This window comes from Phlebotomus papatasi, chromosome 1, assembly GCF_024763615.1.
Source record: "Phlebotomus papatasi isolate M1 chromosome 1, Ppap_2.1, whole genome shotgun sequence".
Classification (NCBI taxonomy): Eukaryota; Metazoa; Arthropoda; class Insecta; order Diptera; family Psychodidae; genus Phlebotomus; species Phlebotomus papatasi.
Window position 1 is genome coordinate 52,920,230 of NC_077222.1, and position 19,971 is coordinate 52,940,200.

The following is a 19,971-nucleotide window of genomic DNA, read 5'->3' on the forward strand; positions in this document are numbered from 1 at the left end:
GTATGATTAAAGAAAACTAAAAGAAGAGGCTATGCAAGAAAAAAAAGAATTAGACTTCAGAAACAGGAAGAAAGGCTCAAAATAAGAAAAGAAAAGGAGCAAAGCAAGAAAATTAAAATATCCAAGAAAAAGATTTAATAAATAATATATATCTAAGCCTTAATGTTTTTTACTTTTTAATTATACACTTTACCCTAGTGGTACAATTGATTCAGTGTATATGGCATTCAGTAAAAAATCTTGAAACTTGCACAACCTTCCCCTACGCATTGTCCAAATTCCCACGTCCAACTTGTCCCACCCTGTCCAAATTATATTGTTTTGCACTCACGTATTTTTCTTGTATTTAAGAACTTTTCAAACTGTTTTTCAAGAATTTCCATGAAACGGTAATATTCTAGAAGAATCAAGGAGCAAATTTATGTATGTCATCAGGGAAAAATGTATTTATAATGTCTTTAATCTTGTATCAAAGTTCGAGCCTCTGGAAATTGTTCCAATTTATGCAACTTACCCTACTTTGTCCTAATCCCGAACTGAACTCACAATTCTTACATGAGAATGATATAAAACGGTTAAGTTGAGAAAATTTTAATGGATTTAAACTCAGCATTTGATACTTTGTAACAGGGGCATGACGATTCACATGTATCCCATATGTTTCTAACGTGCCGAAAAAACTTTGGAGTTTATTACCTGCTTTCTGTCATTGTGGAATGAATTAGCAATAAATAAAAATACAAATTAAAAGCCAACTTAATATTGAATAGGCAACCGAAAACCCCAAATTGACAACCTACGTAGTTTTGGAGATATCTCGTGAAATATGTACGAAAACAGGAAAAAACTTACACTAAAAGTGGTTGCATTTTTCAGAGCTAATGTCATCCCCTTGCGTTGTAATATGGAATATGTAATATTCCAAAATTGATTTCCAGATATTCGATATAGAAATTTCCAAATTCAATTTTCGATTTCAGCGGAACTTAGATTTATTTTTGTCCATCCCATATCCCAGATGAGTAAATCATGTGGTATAAATAAAAAAGGATTTGGTCAATAAAAAAATAAATAAAACAAAAATAAGAAGAGTAACCAAAACAGTAATTTCGATCAGTACAAATTAAATTTGTTTGGCCAGTAAAACAACAAAATAAGCAAACGATCAGCAGCACAATACATTTTCGGTGAATAAAAAAACTCACTGATGATGATTTCAGTGTTTTTAAAGTTCTAAGTTTGTTATTTGTCAAATTGGATACGCTGCTGGTACTGACTAAATCTAAATTTGATTTTTATATTGAATATTTTGAATTTTTTAACTGAATAAATTTGATTTTTATTGTAAATATTTCGTTAATTTGATTTTTTATGACGCTGACACACACAATTGGGTGAAATTCAATCGATTGACATTTTACCTCTTACTCTCTCAAACTGAAATAAGATATGTTTGTCTCTTTCTGTCAAATGAAAATTGACATTTCAATTTCATTTTCAACTTCAATTTTAATTTTAATTTGACAGAAAGAGACAGTTATATCCGATTTCAGTTTGAAAGAGTAAGAGGTAAAATTTCAATCGATTGAATTTCACTCAATTGAAAAGGTGTACCAGCGCCATTACTAACCTTATTTTGAAACCTAATTTGAATGACCAAATCTGAATTTTTCCATTTAAAGAACTAACGATTCTGCTACAGTCTAATTCGGTCTAATTTCAATATATTATGCAAAAATTGAATTTTTGAAAACTGATAAAAAGGATAAAAGGTTAGGCACAAATTTTTGATCGAAAAAATGTATAAAATCAAAATTTCTATTCCATTTCTTTTTGAATCCCTTATTTGTTCTCTAGTTCAAATTCAATGTATAGATATGAATTCGAAGAAGAGGGACAGAAATATGTAATACATACGAGGAACAAAAGGATGGAAATTTTGATTTCATTCCTTGATCTAAAAGACGTTAGAGAAGGATAAAGGCTAACCTTAGTGAGATGAGAAGCATACAAATTGAAATTAGTCAAATATTTGTTAAATTTTTGCAAATATAACGTATATTTGGAAATTAAACTGCAGCAGAATGGACAGTACTTTAAATTAAATTTTTAGAAGAATTGAAATTTGGTCATTTAAAAATAGGTTTAGATAGCTTAGTAAAAAAAAAACAAATTAGCGAAATTTTGACAATAATAAATCGAATTTGTTCAGTAAAAATTCAAAGTTTTCAATATAAAATTCAAATTTCGATTTAATCAGGAGCATATCTAAATTTGATCAGTGCACAGTGGGGCCGTGACGGCCAAAACCTATTTTTTTCGATATTTTTAATCGGTCCAAAAGTATTTTTATTTGATTTGGCACTAATTGAAGATCATTTTCCCAAATTTTCACTAAGATCGGTTGGAAATTGTGGCCTATAGAGATTCTTAAAGTCACCACTTTCATGAATTTTTTCGTCATTTTTGGCTCCCTGGAGATGTATGCATACACGGAAAATGATACAGATAATTGTATCTTCCTATAGGACTTATGCCATTTATCATGTCTTTTTATATAGAAGAAAGACTCCCAAATGCAATAGTCATAATTTAAATTATCCTCGTAGTCCTCCTCTAGGACATTCTTTAATTTAGTCTTAACATTAGCCAAAAAAAAACGTAATTCTCGTAATTCATCAAAGGTTCTACTTATGAAGCCGCAGAATGCCGGTATTCTGAATAGCATAGTTTGTCTCTAAATTTAATCTACTTTAAGGAGATACTAAGCTCATTTTGCGATTTTTTGCGATAAGGACCTTCCCAAGCAATTTTCTGAGACCATGCACACCTAAAGAACACTTTTTTCACGTAAATCAGTAGTCTTATTTTTTTATGCATTTTACAGATTTGCCTTCTTTTGTAAAAACACATCTAATTTATATATACATATATATATATATACATATATATATATACATATATACATATATACATATATACATATATATATATATATATATATATATATATATATATATATATATATATATATATATATATAATGCGAGTCCAGTAGTGTCAACGAATTATGCCCAGCTATGGACACGAATGAATTCGTTGAAACTATTTGAGTCCAAAAAAAATCTATTAAAATGGGAAATTCACGAGAGAATTAATATATTTTATTTGATGTTTGTAATAAAGCTACAATACTAGAATAATTCATTTAATTAACCTGTAAATGTAAATACTATTAAGGATTAATGAAAATCGAACATTTGTAATGAATCAATTAAATATCGATGGGAAATTTTCCTAAAATTACCGATCTTCAGCTGAATTGTCGCATATTACCTGCCAGATTTCTTTCACATCCAAGCACTTCATCCTTACCTTTCCCTCCGCCCGATCTATACCAAGATTCTTTATATATATTCATTGGAAATTTCAGCCCCCAAATTCCCATCATTCCCCTCACTTCCACAACAACCACCAGAGAACATTCCGAAAAGAAAATAATAAGATCCGACACGAATTTAGACCCAGGAAAATATTCTTCTTAATTATGGCCCATATAAACGTATATATTCTCACACTAAACAGACAAGAATTGATTGGGATAGGCCCATAAGATCACATGATACAATTTCTACTTAAGGTTTCCTGGGTGAAGTCCTCCTCATCCGTTTTAATCCCCTTCCGGGAATTGACAGTCTGGGAGTTTCTAGAGTCTGGGCTTTCCGGTGGAGACTCACTCTCTGTTTCTGACCTGGTTCCGACGGTAGTAAATGCATCAGGATTCCCAATGACACGGTGACCTTTCGTGACCTCTTCTAGTGGAAATAATCTGCCAGATAACACATGCAGAGCCGGTGGATAAACCTCTGATGCTTCTCCCTGCAGATACTTCTCGTAGTCGGCTGTCCTCCGTAGGAAACCTCTTTATTTTCTCAGTAGCGCCCCCAGGTTCCTGGTAATAGGCTCCCCGAAGATGTAAGCCACAATGAAGCTGGAAAGGCTCCATTTCTCCATTGGAGATGGTCTCCCGTCACTCACTTCACACACCGTCTTCCCCACTTAGTCTACTTCCTAGGGAAGAAAGACACTTGAAAAACCGCACTCCTCTCTGGTATCTCCAACCCAAGACTGACTCCTCCTGTTATCAATATGCAATTTTATACCGTCCGAATCGTTGAGATTAGTCACAAACACATACACAAATAGACACAAACATGGAATTCATAGATCCGGAGGGGAAATCGCCGCAGCCACACACTGTTCCCAAAAGTCATATTTAAACTATAACCGAAATTATAAAAGTGCATGTTACATCTCCTCTTTCTTAAAGAAAAAAAGAAAAAAGAGAAAAAGAAAAAAAATCTTAAAGTTGCGATAAAAAAAGAAAACTAAACTAATCATCCGTGAGATATCTGATATCTGAGGAAAGTAAGAAGATTATACGGCTAGCTCTAATATATATGAATTGACTGTTATAATAGATATGACCTAAGACGGCCTGTCGATGTTCATCTTAGCACTAGGATCGTTAACCAGAGGACAACCAGATCAGACTCAACAAATGTTGGGAAAGAATATGTACCGGATTGGTAGTAAAATCGTATAAGATTAAATAATAAGAACCATGAAGGATGTAAAGAGATTTTTAGTAAACCAAAAATTCCCAAAGTATATTCCTCCCGATACCACTCGATAGAAAAATTCTAAGTCTCACTAAGAGAATCTTCGAAGTGGCAAGATGAAGAAAGAACAATGGGACACCCACCGGACCCACACAACAACGTTCCGAGCAACGTGTATGTATACGTCCAAGCCAAAGTCCATCGGATGCTCAAAATCCCACAGTGAAGAATTATTAAATAATTCCCATGGCTTTCCATAGCTGATCTAGATTTTCCCCCCACATCTCCCTCCTGAGACATTCTATAGTCCAGGTGAAAGCAGAGAAAAATGAGACAGTAAGAGTAATAAGAACCTTGTCATAAATGGATTGAAAATGAAAATTAGGAGTATCCAAAACTTCCCCTCGGACCCCACTGAATCCCTACTCAACTCCCATAAGTCCCCCGACAAAGGATGCAAACCGTGATGCAGAGGAGGTCAAACCGAGAGGCAAACAGGGGAAACGCTACTGGGACTGCCAATCCACTCTCCAGTTCCAGGATCAATTCAAGGGACGGTACCCCCTCGCTCTTCTGAACCCAACCACGGCACCTTCTCTCCCGACTTTACCGAACTTGTTTTCGGCCTGTCTCCATTCTCAGCCAGCTGTCCGGTTCACATTGATACCATTTTGAGCTTTTGGCTTGCTCAGGCTCAGACTGCATTGTCAGCTCCGATAGCTTCCGGAATCCGATAAATTTGTGTCAGCTGTTAGTCTGCTTTTGATCTATGACTGGTTACTGTGACTGATTTTTCGATGCTGGAGACCATTTCAATTCAGCGCCGATATTGAGACCGTAACATCGATAAGGGAGTTGTGTCGATTTCTCCTTCAGGATCAAAACCGCTACATTAACACGCGGATTGCTTCGATCCTCAAAATGTCCTGAGAACTACCTCCATGATGTGTAACTGAGTGAAACTGCTTTGCTTCTATTTTCAACCGCATTGTGGACTATAAGGCCTTCTGCAGATGTCCTTATAGGCTTGACATTTGGCTAAGCGGTGACATGTTCAATGCCTGTGGCAGATTCAGGTGTTCTCCGCAGTTTATCGAGTGGACGTTTGGTGAAGGACGGTGCTACTCTCCATGAAGGTTGCCTTGAAAAAGGCAATGGCCGAGATGCCTAAGCGGTCGGATCCCCCTCCCCGAACATCAAACTGGAGTGTGGAAAGTGGACTAACCAAAATATGGCTTTATAGTGGAACTACATTGACCCCCTCGTACACCGGAATGGACACCGATTTCCCGGGGTACTGTATGCAGTTCTCAGAACCAATCCAGCGTTCGCCACCCGGAAGGTACGGAAAACTCTTCGCAATTTAAGAAATTGGCAAATTATAATATCCGACCGGCATATACACATCTAAAAATGCCAAAGTCAACGACAAGGAACCTAAACTCCATCGACCCACAAATCACATTCAAAAACTTCTGGATTTTGAGACTTAGACCGTAAACCCTAGAGATAAGATTTGAAGAGTTTAATGGAAACACAAAAGTTCCATCAACATCCGAGAAAATATCCTTTCATATAGGATGACCGAACACTGAAACCCGAGTCACAATCCACCCCCAGAACACTTCCCCGAAGGAATAGATACAGGCTCTGGAGGAAAGTTTGAAACTGTAAGGCTATCATGACCGGAACCGACCGAATATCCGAAAAGGGAACCGAAAACACTCAAGTGGTCGTGCACAACCAACAAAAGTGATTATCCGAAAAACATGATATCGTGAGATATCTCCGAAAATTTCCTTGAATGGCTTTAGCCAACACTTCTAGAAGAAGCAGTCCAGGGTGTACTGATAATGCCGAAATGGGAAACCTTGAGGGGCACCTCGAAAGGCAAACGCCAAAACTTCCAAATGGAGTATTCCGAGGTGCGGACAGAGAAACCGAAAAATCCAAAATTAGGAATTGAATTTAAGAATCACCGACCGAATGTAAAGGGGAAAAGTTAATCCGATTTAATGTCCTTCCTGTGGCAACGATCCGCACTTTCCGTCAGAACATCTTCTAGGTGGTAAATGCCTTCCCGGCATGTAATAACAGAGGCCCGGTCCAAAGCAGAAATTTTGTGACCGGATCCGGAATATTATACCGAATAACCGACTCATGGGCGCATTTGAGATATTCCGAAATAAATTCATGGGCTTTCCTTAAACCGAATTAGAAATACAAAGAAGGGCGCTGTTTCAAGATCGAATTTCAAAATTAAAGAAAATTACCAAAATAATTAAAATCAAATAAACCAATTATTTGAAGGAAAACCGCTGATCTCATAACCGATATGCTCGACCATTCCACATCCAACAATCCCCAGTCCCCTTACTTCCCGAAGGACTTTTCTGTTGAGTACCCATTGTTAGAGGCACGCGTCCTCTTTACGGCCTCATCTCATTTCCCCCCGCACCTTAAGCATCGAGACCCCTCCCGCGAAAGGCCCCAAGGCACCCCCTCTCGTACCCATGGCACAAGACAGAGGCTCTCCCTGTTTGGACTCAATGCCTGTTCTGGCATTAAGCCATAGAGTATTTGACGCATAAGCGATATCCCAAAGAATAAGTGGAGGAGTCGCTGGGATGGCTATAAATATCTCTCTGGTTATCGTTAGAAAATTATTCCCTCGATTTTGCAGAGTGCTCTCGGGTTTTTAGAGGAGAAGAAATAGTCGAAATTTATTTAATCCCAAATTATCCAATGTTACTGGATCGAACCCATGAAACCAGGAATCCGAGCAATCGCCATATCGAATAGGCTGACAAAGGTTTAAAAGAGATCCAGAAGATAATAGAAATCATGCGGATACTTAAAATTGAGAAAAATTGAGAACAATGTAGGGTACTGATAAATGTGACAAAGGTCTATTCAGGGTATAGTATGATCCGTAGCGATAATTTCACAAAAATGCAGATCAAAAATTCAATTTCAATTGGAAATAAATTAGATTAGCTGTAGTTTGATAAACTGGTATAGAAATACGTCCATAACTTTTGGATAATGCCGAGGCAAATATAATAGATAATAATCTTCTGTGTAATCGGATTATCCTAACGGGACCCTGGAACGACCGAGCCAATTCCACGGCACATGCTCCATGTGCAAATTCGATGGATAACTTTAACATTTCGTCCCCAAAATCAAACGATCTTCAAAAATACTCATCATCCCCCGGATACATATTCACAAAACATCACAAAACGGACAAAATAATCGTACGTAGGATTGCCATAGTAAATTTGAGATTATTCACTTATTCTCTTTCTTAGAACACTTGCGCCAGGATAGCGAAGAATGCACCAAATCATCTAAAATACTGCGCCAAGTAGTTCTCAAATACCACCCCAATTCCCAAATTAAGGCGAATAAACAATCCATAGTAAGCAAAACACACAAATATCAATTTAAAGGGCCAGAAATATCGATTCACTCACAAACACTAAACGGAAATCCGGAAAACTGGGTCCGATCTCAGACCATGTTGGGTTTAGACGGTTTAGTTTAGACTATTGGAAAATTTTTAATAAATTGCTCAAGGAAATCTCTGGGGAGCAGGAATGCCCATATAAAAGTTGGACATTAACCCCCCTCGTTCATCCCAGAGAAGATTCCCGATGGAAAATTGAAAATTAAATTTAAAGCATTAAAAGAGGTAAATCACTTAAGAAAGTTGTCTGTGGGGAAAGGAAATACCTAATATGAGATCAGATATTACTCCTCTCATTCGTCCCAAAGGAACTCTCGATACACAATTGATAGAAAAAATTAAATAAATCAGGGTTGAAAAGAATTAAAACATTAATTTAAAAAGTGAATTAACTACCTCTGCCGGACCTCATTGGGGAGAAGAAATGCCTGATATTCAAGATCAACCATAAATCCACTCATTCGTCCCAAAGAGTGATCCCAATATAAATGAGAAACTTACAGTTAAATTAGGGATTTCGAGGTGATAATTGTGATATAAACCCACTTCCCACCTCACAAAAAAAAGAAAATTGTGAAAAAGAAAAAAAAGAACCCTCTCGTGGGCAATTAAACTAAAAGGACAAAATTTTACAAGTGCATGAGCCTAATTTCCGCATACAGGGTTGAAAAGCCGCGAGTTGGGCGCCAAATGTAATGAATCAATTAAATATCGATGGGAAATTTTCCTAAAATTACCGATCTTCAGCTGAATTGTCGCATATTACCTGCCAGATTTCTTTCACATCCAAGCACTTCATCCTTACCTTTCCCTCCGCCCGATCTATACCAAGATTCTTTATATATATTCATTGGAAATTTCAGCCCCCAAATTCCCATCATTCCCCTCACTTCCACAACAACCACCAGAGAACATTCCGAAAAGAAAATAATAAGATCCGACACGAATTTAGACCCAGGAAAATATTCTTCTTAATTATGGCCCATATAAACGTATATATTCTCACACTAAACAGACAAGAATTGATTGGGATAGGCCCATAAGATCACATGATACAATTTCTACTTAAGGTTTCCTGGGTGAAGTCCTCCTCATCCGTTTTAATCCCCTTCCGGGAATTGACAGTCTGGGAGTTTCTAGAGTCTGGGCTTTCCGGTGGAGACTCACTCTCTGTTTCTGACCTGGTTCCGACGGTAGTAAATGCATCAGGATTCCCAATGACACGGTGACCTTTCGTGACCTCTTCTAGTGGAAATAATCTGCCAGATAACACATGCAGAGCCGGTGGATAAACCTCTGATGCTTCTCCCTGCAGATACTTCTCGTAGTCGGCTGTCCTCCGTAGGAAACCTCTTTATTTTCTCAGTAGCGCCCCCAGGTTCCTGGTAATAGGCTCCCCGAAGATGTAAGCCACAATGAAGCTGGAAAGGCTCCATTTCTCCATTGGAGATGGTCTCCCGTCACTCACTTCACACACCGTCTTCCCCACTTAGTCTACTTCCTAGGGAAGAAAGACACTTGAAAAACCGCACTCCTCTCTGGTATCTCCAACCCAAGACTGACTCCTCCTGTTATCAATATGCAATTTTATACCGTCCGAATCGTTGAGATTAGTCACAAACACATACACAAATAGACACAAACATGGAATTCATAGATCCGGAGGGGAAATCGCCGCAGCCACACACTGTTCCCAAAAGTCATATTTAAACTATAACCGAAATTATAAAAGTGCATGTTACACATTTTTTATATTTATTTTATTTGAATTTTCATTTTATTTTAGTTCAAAATTTTATGGAGTTCTACAAATAAGAAATATAAAATTAAATCTGATGAGCAGAATATCATATTTAATTATTACTCAATTTAATTTAATTTAATTATTACTAAAGAGTTCTTTATGAATTTCCAAGTAATATAGCTAAAGTTTCTTTGTTTTTTCAAGAAATCTATGAGCCTATGCGTTGGTATTCTTCTTCTGTTACAATTTTTCCTTTTTTTCGTGTAGGTATGTCATAATACGATTCACTTTCGAATTAGAAAAACTTAGGAAAAATCCCTTAACCTCCGAAAAATCACTAAAAACTTATTAATATATCTCAATACACTTAATAGACTACAATTCTAGCTGAACTTTTTTATAAGGAAAAGATATTTGTGGAACTATAAATCTCAAAATGAAATTTTTTTTCCTGTTCACAACATGAAATGATTTTACAATTTTATAGAATTCTTCACAGAAAAATATGAGAAAAAATAATATAAAAATGCCTCAATTAACACTTTAAAAAATGAAAGAAACTTCAAGAAACTAAATTTTATTGGAAGCTAAATTTAAGAGATACTCTTTATTTCTCAACTTTTTTCCGTAATAACCTTTTTCGAGTTGTTTCGAGACATTTTTAGTATTTCAATTGAATTTATTAATTTATTAATGGTATAAGAATAGAAAAAAGAATTCCAATTGATTGAAGAAATAAAATTATTTTTTACTAAAACAATTAAATTGTTAATATCCGAATTTTATCATAATATTGCTATATCTTTACATACACAATTTTTTATGTTAAAAATATAACGTTGGTTATTGGTATAAAAAAGACCATTTGTCTTCGAAAATACTGTAAAACCATACAATGTTAGTTCAACAATAAAGAAATGATTACATTATTGGAGTTATTGGAGACACCACAGAAGTTTATAGTGTACCGTCGTTGCGGGTGACTTTGCACTCGGGGGGGTGACTTTGCACTCTGCTGTCCGTAAGACTTTCATAAATTCTAGCACTTATTGATGGTCTTCGCCGATCCGGTCTACCATGTCAAAGTATATAGGGATATGTTATGTACCAAGTAAGGTACAATGATCCCTAAAAGGATTCTTGTAGTTTCAGTAATAGTCAATGAAATGTTAATATAGGTATTTTGTCAAAAAACGGCTCCGTGAAAAAGTTATCTGAAGATGCAATTCCGAAATCGATTTCAGAGTAGTAAATTGGCCAAATCCAATCTAAATTTATCTGGCTAGAACAATCCACTTCGATTTTGTGGATTATTTCTATTAAATTCCTTTTTTTCACTATAGTCTTCCTAAGAACGCATGATTTATGTTATAAAATTGCATATAATGGTCTTTCTAAAGCTTTATTATAGAAGTATTTGGTTAAAAATCATCCAATTTTGTGGGAATTTAATATAAAGTGACCGAGATCTACAAGATGGTATGGTCGCCATCTTGATTTGACGTTTCTGTCCGCCATTTTGAATAACTGTCAAAACAAAAATCTCATCCGATTGAGCTGAAATTTTAGTATGTTCTAGCTAATGTCAAGGCCTTTTCAGAACATATATAAAATACGACATAGGTCAAGCGTTTGTCTGGATACAGGGGCCTCAAGTTCAAAATTTTGACATTTTCATGAATACAGAACTACAGGGAGATTCTTTTATCAAAACCATCACAAAAAAGACAGCACTATCGTTAGGCGATGAGATCTAACAAACAAACAATAAGAAAAGTAATGTTTTTGTTTATAACAGTGCATTATTTGAGAATCTTAAAAACTGTTTTCGCAAAGATGAAAAATAAAAAATTAATTAAATGCGCTTTTCGTTTATTTTTTTTCATTTATGTTAGAGTAAATAAATATATAAAATAAAAGTCTCAACCATTTTTAATAGTTACTGAGGCATTTCGTTTAGGTTTCAAATATTGAATATTAAAAAATAAAGCCCGCCAAAATATGAGTATTACAAAATTTAAAACTTTAAGTCTCTGTATCTAGGTAAATACTTAATGTAGAATGGAACATAGATACGTTTTGAAAAGGTCTTGACGTCAGCTATAACATACTAAAATTTCAACCCAATCGGACTAGTTTTTGGGTTTGACAGTTATTCAAAATGGCGGACAGAAACGTCAAATCAAGATGGCGACCACGTCATCTTGTAGATCTCGTGCATCTTACCCTTAGAACTGAAGATCTTCATTGTCGTTTATTATCAGAAATTGTTGATTTTTTAGTATTTATTAAAAAGTGCAAAGTCACCCGCACCTTATCCCCAGTACAAGCCTTTTTTCTTGATTTTTTTAAACATAGTAAAATTTTATAAAATTAATGTTAGTGGCACAAAATCCATTCATTAACAACTGAATACAAATAATTTTACCCATTAACCCCCCTCCCTTCACTTTAACTGTCCAATTTTTGAGGGTAAAGTTGAAAAACAGCGAAAAAACGTGCAAAGTCACCCGCAACGACGGTAAATAAAATTACTATTGATACTATTGGAGATTAACACTACTTAATAATTATATATTAATTAACCTAATATTATAGGTATATTAATATACCTCGCGAGTTTTTAGAAAATTATTTAATGCTCTTAAGTCATTTTTTTGTTTCTTGAGGTGTATTCTTCAACAGTTGATAAAGTGGTTTGTTTTATGTGATTCTTTGAAGTGTTTTCAATGAATATGGAGACAAAAGGTAAAGGTAATGTTTATCCTTTTATAGCCTTCTCTTAACAAATTTCCTTTCACTGTGAAAAAATAGACTTTGAATTGAAGATTGAGGATATTTTTGAGGCTGTCGCGAGCATCCCATTCAAGAACAAGAAGTATGAAATTGAAAAATTTGTGAGCACCATGTTAAATGGAGAATTAAAGGATGATAATAAGAAGCTAGTGGGACGTTTGTGGAAGCAATTTGAGAGGAGGTGGGCTGCCGCTCACAGGCACCCGGAAATTTTTAAGAGGAACAACGCCGTTTGGTTGCAATCAACTATAAAGTTCTGTTCTTCAGAGGAGATTGACAGTAATGTCGTCGACAAAGGTAAAAAAAATTATTGCATATAGTACTTTATAAAATTATTTTGTAGTTTCCTGACCTGACTCAAAATGCTACAATTTTAATTGCTTGAACTCGACGAGAAAGCAGTTTTTGTTATCCGATTTTTTTCAACCCTTAACTATTCTGGCTTCATTTATATTTAAGGCTAATATTTCTTAAAAAATACTTTCTAATTGATAGATTTTCAATTTTAGGCTGTTGTTATAATAATATATAGACAAATTTAAATCGATATTAAACTGATATGCACCAAATAAATTTTCGAAAAAGAATATTAGACAGAGAAAAGAAATGTCCAATCGTCTTGAAATTGTATTGCCTAAATTTAAAGACAGAGCAGTTTAGGGGAGTCTAAGGTAAAATTTGTCAAAATGCATGAGCACACAGAAAACTTAATCGATTATAATAAGCATATTCTTATAAGATTATTCCAAATATTTCTGAATATTTTTCTGAAAACTATTTTTCTATATTTTGAAAAAATTTGGTTTTTAAGCCATTTTCTAAAAAGTAAATTTTGTAGAAATTTTTCAAAACTTCTTGAAAAAATTTTGTCAGATATTGGATAATTTGTAATATACTGCTCTCACAAATGAAAAAAAAACCAAACTGACATATTCTAATAGGACATTTACTCCTCTAAAACTTTGTCGAAGGACATTTTTTCCAACAAGAAATAGGCTTTAGTTAAGTATATCAATATTGAGTTTTTCTATATGGAATACATTCCAATAATAAGACTGAAGATTTCAATTTTTTCCTATATTCCTTACTTGAATAACTTATAAATCGTAAGATTAAGAAGGTTATTGGTAAAAATTTAAAGCCTGCGTCTCTCCTATTTTGGAAAGTATCGAGTTGTTTTTTAATTTTAAATTTGATAAATTTTGTCACTATCTCTCCTATATTTCAACTTGTCACCATTTTGAAGCCTAAACCTAAAGGGAAATCGATTTCAGGTCTTTAATGACCCTATCTAAAAGAAAAGGGACAGATAACCTAACCGGCTTACGGAAGTAGGGAGACGCCATTCAGTTATCTTGAATCAAATTCGTGAAATTATACAAATTTTGTATTTAAACCAAAATATCAAGGATTTGGATGAACTGACAGAAAAGTGTTATATGGGTGAAATGTAGACCAGAATGTTCTCTATAATTTTGCCGTAGAACTTGAACTCATCGATTACTCAGAAGCCAAGATAAGCGAGGTTTTTTGTTTCTTAACTCGTTTTTTCATCCAGAGTGCCCCAAGTAGTCATTTGTTGAACTTCAACTATATCAAAGAATTGTTGTATTTTGTGGGACTTTCCATTTAAAACCCTATTTTAAGTGTCTTGGTGGAGTAGAGGCAGTCAAATTGGCATCTGAGTGATTTCAAAGCGTTATTCTGGGAAAAATCAATTTTTTCACACTTAAACGGCAAAATCGGAGTGATAGCGTAGTCTGAGCGGAAAATGATGTATAGACGAAATGTAGAGACAAATGTCCTCTACAATTATGTCGAAGTAATCATCAAAATCGGTTCAGCGACAGTCGAGATAATTAAGGTTATGTGATATTGAAATTGGTTTTTCGACTGTGGCGCCCCTGGTGTTGGTCCCACGAAGTTCAAATATTCTAGAAAGTTGTAGCATTTAGAGAGATCTTTCGTTTAAGCCCTCATTCATCAAAATCGGTCACATAGAACCGGAGATATGATACGTTCCCGGCCGAACGGCCGGCCGGGAACGTAACTTAGCCCCCCATATATTCGTGATCAGGAAGTGGCGAAACACATTTTGGCCAAGTTTGAGCGCGATCGGAGGACATGAAATTTTGTTAGGATTATAGTAGGTGAGATTGTTAAGAATCTCACCTAATATAGTTAAGAAAAACGCATGGTCTATAAAAAGTACATGGTTACTCAAAATTGATTTTTTTTTTGTAATATTCCATTAAACAAAGAGATCCTTAGTTTATACTATTTAAGATTCAACGTAGTATTCTCCAGTTGTAGTTATCCTCAATGATTTCATTTTCGATCCTGATTCATTTATAAAGTCAAATCTCACACTTTTCACTTTTTACGATTTACTTTTGATAGTAGTGAGAAAAAGACATTTTTTAGAGACTAGCATCCAACTATAAAAGATAAATTAATAGGAAGGATCATTATGTAGCCGAAAAATTATGAAGCATACATAGAGCCTTCAATCTTAGAACGTTTCGCCAATAATTAAACAATTAATAGTATATTTAACCCTTTAATGATTAAGAGTCACTGCAGGGTAGCATCACAAAAATTACATTTACAACGACAATAAAGTTTTTATTTATTTAAAAGTGCAATAACATTCTCGGTAATAGTCTTCCTAACATCTTCTGAAGGTTTGAACTCATTTTGACTCTTCGTTTTGTTGCTATTCCCAGTTTTGTGTGACAAGTCAGAGAAAAAGAGGGAAAATTTTTTTGTGCAGAAAATCTCATTTCTAAATTCAAAAAAAAATAAAGATTTAAAGTAATCTGACTAAAATAAGTTAATTTTTTACTGAAAGATATGTCATTCTACTTTGTAAATTATAATTTAGGAAATTGAAAAAAATTAAAATGTGAATTTTAGAAATTTCTGAATATTTTATTAAAGTTTTAAAACGAAAAAATGAACTTAGAAAAAAAAATAGAAGAATGAGGGCCGCAGAAAAAAAATTATTCGTTCACAAAGAAAATGAAGCATGAGCCATTTAAATTTTCACGGATCGACAAAATTTAAACTTGCTTTTATCACTACCTGACACCCATTTTTTGTATCATTGAAAATGATTTATCATAAATAAATCAAATTCAAGTTTCTTTTTATTGATTAAGTTTCAAAAAATCGAAAAGTTGTGTCAAGCAGTAGGGGGAGGCTTTGATCGTTCGCACATACGCTACCTTCAGACACTTCATATTTCTCCCATATTCCTTTATGAATCTCACATATGGCTATATATTGTAATAGCTAACCTTAAATCCCATCTTTCCTGAAAAAATTGAGAGTCTAATCCTTTTTTCCTAGTTTCAGGAAACAAAAAATAAAAACAGGTCCAAAACTGTAATTTTGCTGTGCAATATTTCATACGATTGTGCAGAATTAATATCACTTTTCTGAAAAACTACTATCACAAAGGGTAGAAGGGTTATTAGGAATCAGATTTATGTAAAAATCTTTTAGGCTGAACAGGCACTTTTTGTGGGTGGAACAAAATTCACAAACTTGACTCAGATTCATCGATCGCATATAGAAGACTGCTTCTTTCAGATATTTTCCAGGAAACTTCATTTTAGATACGATCCCTCATATTCACATCTATTGTAATCTACCGATTTGATCCACCACTAAAAAGGAAAACTTAAAAATCGTAAAGTTGATAAACAAGAAGTAATTTGACTCAAATAGGCTGCAGTTGAGTAATTATTAAGCAATTTTGCATTTCTTTGATATAAAAATATTTTTCAAGCTTGCACAAACTGAATGTGCAATGAAAGAATCACATCTGCAATAAGCTCATACAGTTTACAACTGGTTTTTTGACAATCTTTGACATAACCTCACTATTGTGTTGTTTTGCATGACAAAGAAAAGAAATTGTCCGTGAGAAGCTGTTTTGTGAAAATTTTAGCTTGTTCACCTGCTGAAGCTCAATATCTGAGCTAAATCCCGATTCCTGCAGCTGCAGGAACAGAGAAATCTTCAATGGTGCGCATTCAAACGTTTTTGTGCATATCCGGCTCCGTGGAGGAATGGTGGAATCTTGTGTGGTCTTCTCGCTTGCAGAGTTTTAGTCAATTTTTAGCTTTAAAAACTTATTGATTCGTGTAAATTTGGTGATATTTGGACTTTTTAAGAAAGTATTCATCAGATTTAACCGTTTCCGGAGTGAAATTCTCGTAGAACCAATCAAAAAAATGGTTTTTAATGTCAATAAAACATCTCTCAGAAAAGTTCCAAAAAAGTGATATTAAAATGTTTTATTCTATATAAAAATGGTTTAATCAAGTAGATTAGAGTTCCCTTTAAACAATGATGTGCAACTTTTAGTGTCCGGTGCAAAATTTACGGTGAAAATGGGGTGTTCAATGATGGCGTGAATCGTGTGCGATAATAGAAACTTGATTCATCTATCGGATAAATCGCCATTAAATTTTCATTTTCCTCTGGAGGAAAATCTAAGGATTTCCTGGAATTTTGTTTGGTGGGATTATAAACCTTATAAGTAAGACATTTTTTTGGCATAGTTGGAGAATCCATACAGTTTGCATGGTAGTCAGAAAAAATCACTGAACTTGAACATCATTTTTGTATGCGAAAGTTCAAAGCCTCCCCCTACTAACTTTAAAAATTTTTATGTTTCTGTGATTCTCATCTTTTTAAAATTATATTTATTGCATAATAAAATACCATTTTATATTGTAGGACGGCCGCAAACCAGGATCTGATTAATGGTTTAATTGTTGGGTCAGATCCTGTAATCTCCCACTATCGCTATCACCAAATGGAGAAGAAAAAGACAGAAAATGTACTCCCAGAAAACGTGCAAGATTTAATAAGAACCTAAATCAAAAAATATATTGAAAAGGAAAATCAAAAATTAATTTCTTTGTTTTTAGTATTTATTCACTCTTTCACACACATGTGACGTGGAAAACTACCACACATGGATAAATGGTTTAATTGTACTATGGATATTCTAAAAGCAGACTCTTGAGGAGAAGAAACAGAACAAAAGAGGTGGCAATACGTTACAGCTTTGAATTTGAATTTGAATTTGAAGTTATTTATGCCCAAAAAATACAAAGAACTTACATAGCGTAATTTTCAAACCCCATGACATAAAACCTTATAACGTGGGACTTTCACACATATTTTACATATTTTACTCCGGATTCCTTATTCACATATAAATTGTTTATAAACACCTTTTTAACGTCAAAATTAAAAAATGCACTTTTTGACGAAAATTGCTTCTAGTGTGTAGACGCCATAAGACTTCAACTTATGGCTAAAATCATCGTAATAAAGTATTCGAGCATATAAAATAAAATATGTATTTCTTAGAGTTTTTATTTATATCTTCAAAGTGTTTTCAATTTTTACTGGATTACAATCGATTTGAACTGGTTCATAAATCACTCAAAAGATCCCACAAAATAGTTTTTGGAGTAATGTAATTGAATTTCGTATAAAAATTAGTTATCGGTTATGAACCGGTTCATTACCGGTTTAAAACCGATTGGAACCGGTTCAGTTTTGTCGGAAATTTCGAGACCTTTCCAACGACCCCAAACATGACTCCATTCGCTTGATAAATGCGCTTTCTAGATTCTTTATAACTTTTGACCTTGAAAATCCGTTATCAGGAATGATTCAACGGGAAGTTCGTATATGGAGAAGATGTCCGCCTGTTTAATCTCTAAAACATATCCAAAAATGAAGACAATCGCACTGCACGTTTTCGAGATATCATAAAAAACATAATTTTGGTGGGTGGGGGAGGGGTGGGGGTTAAATGAGGAGCATATTAATAATCCCAGAGTAGACTTATGGGGGGGTGCCCGGAAGGTCCCAAATCTCTATCTCTAACCGTATGCCTTACAAAATATATTTTGTTGGTGTTTACTGGTTCTATGTAAGTTTACCCGCCTTTCCCCTATGATTTTTCAATTTTTGGTATCAGAATTGGAATCAGGGACCCCAAATTAGCTATATATGACCTTTTCACCACAGAGCTGGGGTTTTGGCCACTTTTTGTATGGAGCGGCCCCACTGTGCAGTGGCAAATTAATTTACACTTTTAGGGCAGAATCACATTGACAGTAAAATGCTCGCCGTAACCACACCGTATTTCGTGAATTTACGCATTTTCATTGCAATGCTTACGAAAATTTCCCTTACCGTATTACCTTATCTCATACTCGTTGGCACTAGGTGAAAATAATATAAAAAAATTTAAGAAATAAAACGAAAATTCAATAAACGATGAGCAAAAAAACTGCATGAGAAATTATTCATACAGTTTTTTACTCACCGTTTATAGCATTTTCATTTTTTTTTCTTAAATTTTCTTATATTATTTTCACCTAGTGCCACCGAGTATGAGATAAGGTAATACGGTAATCGAGAATTTGCGTAAGAATTGCAATGAAAATGCGTAAATTAACGAAATACGGTGAGTATTTTACTGTCAATGTGATTCTGCCCTTAATGTAACCATGAGATATGAGTTCACCTCTATTATATGTATGCAACTTACGTGTTTGATGGGTGTGCTTCATGATTACCCAAAACCGGATACAGTGGAATTCCAGGGAAGGCACTTTTGAACAATTGAGTTAGATTAGCGATTGATCTCTTATTGCCCTCAATTGATGTAGCCCACTTGAAGTGATCAATGATATCGCCAGTAAAGTAGATCATATCAATTTTCGAGTACCTCCGTTTGATTTCTTCAACAACATTCTCCAGGGTATGCCATGGAGAATCACAACCTCTGTAATCCCCCCAGAAGCCCGCCCCATCGGTGTCCACGGGGTTTCCACGACAGCAAATCCCCTCCTTACAGTTCCCACTCGATCCGACAGCGTAGTAAGGATCGTAGTGAAAGTCAGTCAGGTGGAGTATTGTGAGATTCTTATCATTCCGATTATGGGTAGGAGTTGTTTTACTTGAAACATTCTTAGATGGAGTTGGCTGTAGGAACGTAACGGGAAATTCCTCATACAAATCCTCTATTGAACCACAATCGAAAGACTGATAAGTAATTCCGCATATTCTATCCGGAAGGATATTCTCTGTATTTTTAATGATGTAGGCCATCATTGGCTTGAATGTGGCAATTGTGTCTCTGCACACCTCTTCGGTGCCTTCAAGTTCAAGCAATCTGCAGAGATCATTGGCATATTTCTCCAGTAAATCATCACTGGGTCCCGTTGCATTGTAGGACAAAAATGTATATGTTACAGCGCGACACTTGAGACATAACTGAGGCTGATAAGACAAAATGG

The 19,971-nt window shown here is 34.8% G+C and overlaps 1 protein-coding gene across 1 annotated transcript in view; it reads right to left on the reverse strand.

Moving 5' to 3' along the window:
- The window catches only part of LOC129800976 (uncharacterized), a 32,562-nt gene that overhangs the window by 2,725 nt on the left and 9,866 nt on the right, over positions 1 to 19,971 (reverse strand). The window contains exon 9 of the mRNA XM_055845756.1: positions 19,221 to 19,954. Within this exon, the coding sequence (XP_055701731.1) occupies positions 19,221 to 19,954 (734 nt within the window). The remainder of the gene's footprint in view (positions 1 to 19,220; positions 19,955 to 19,971) is intronic.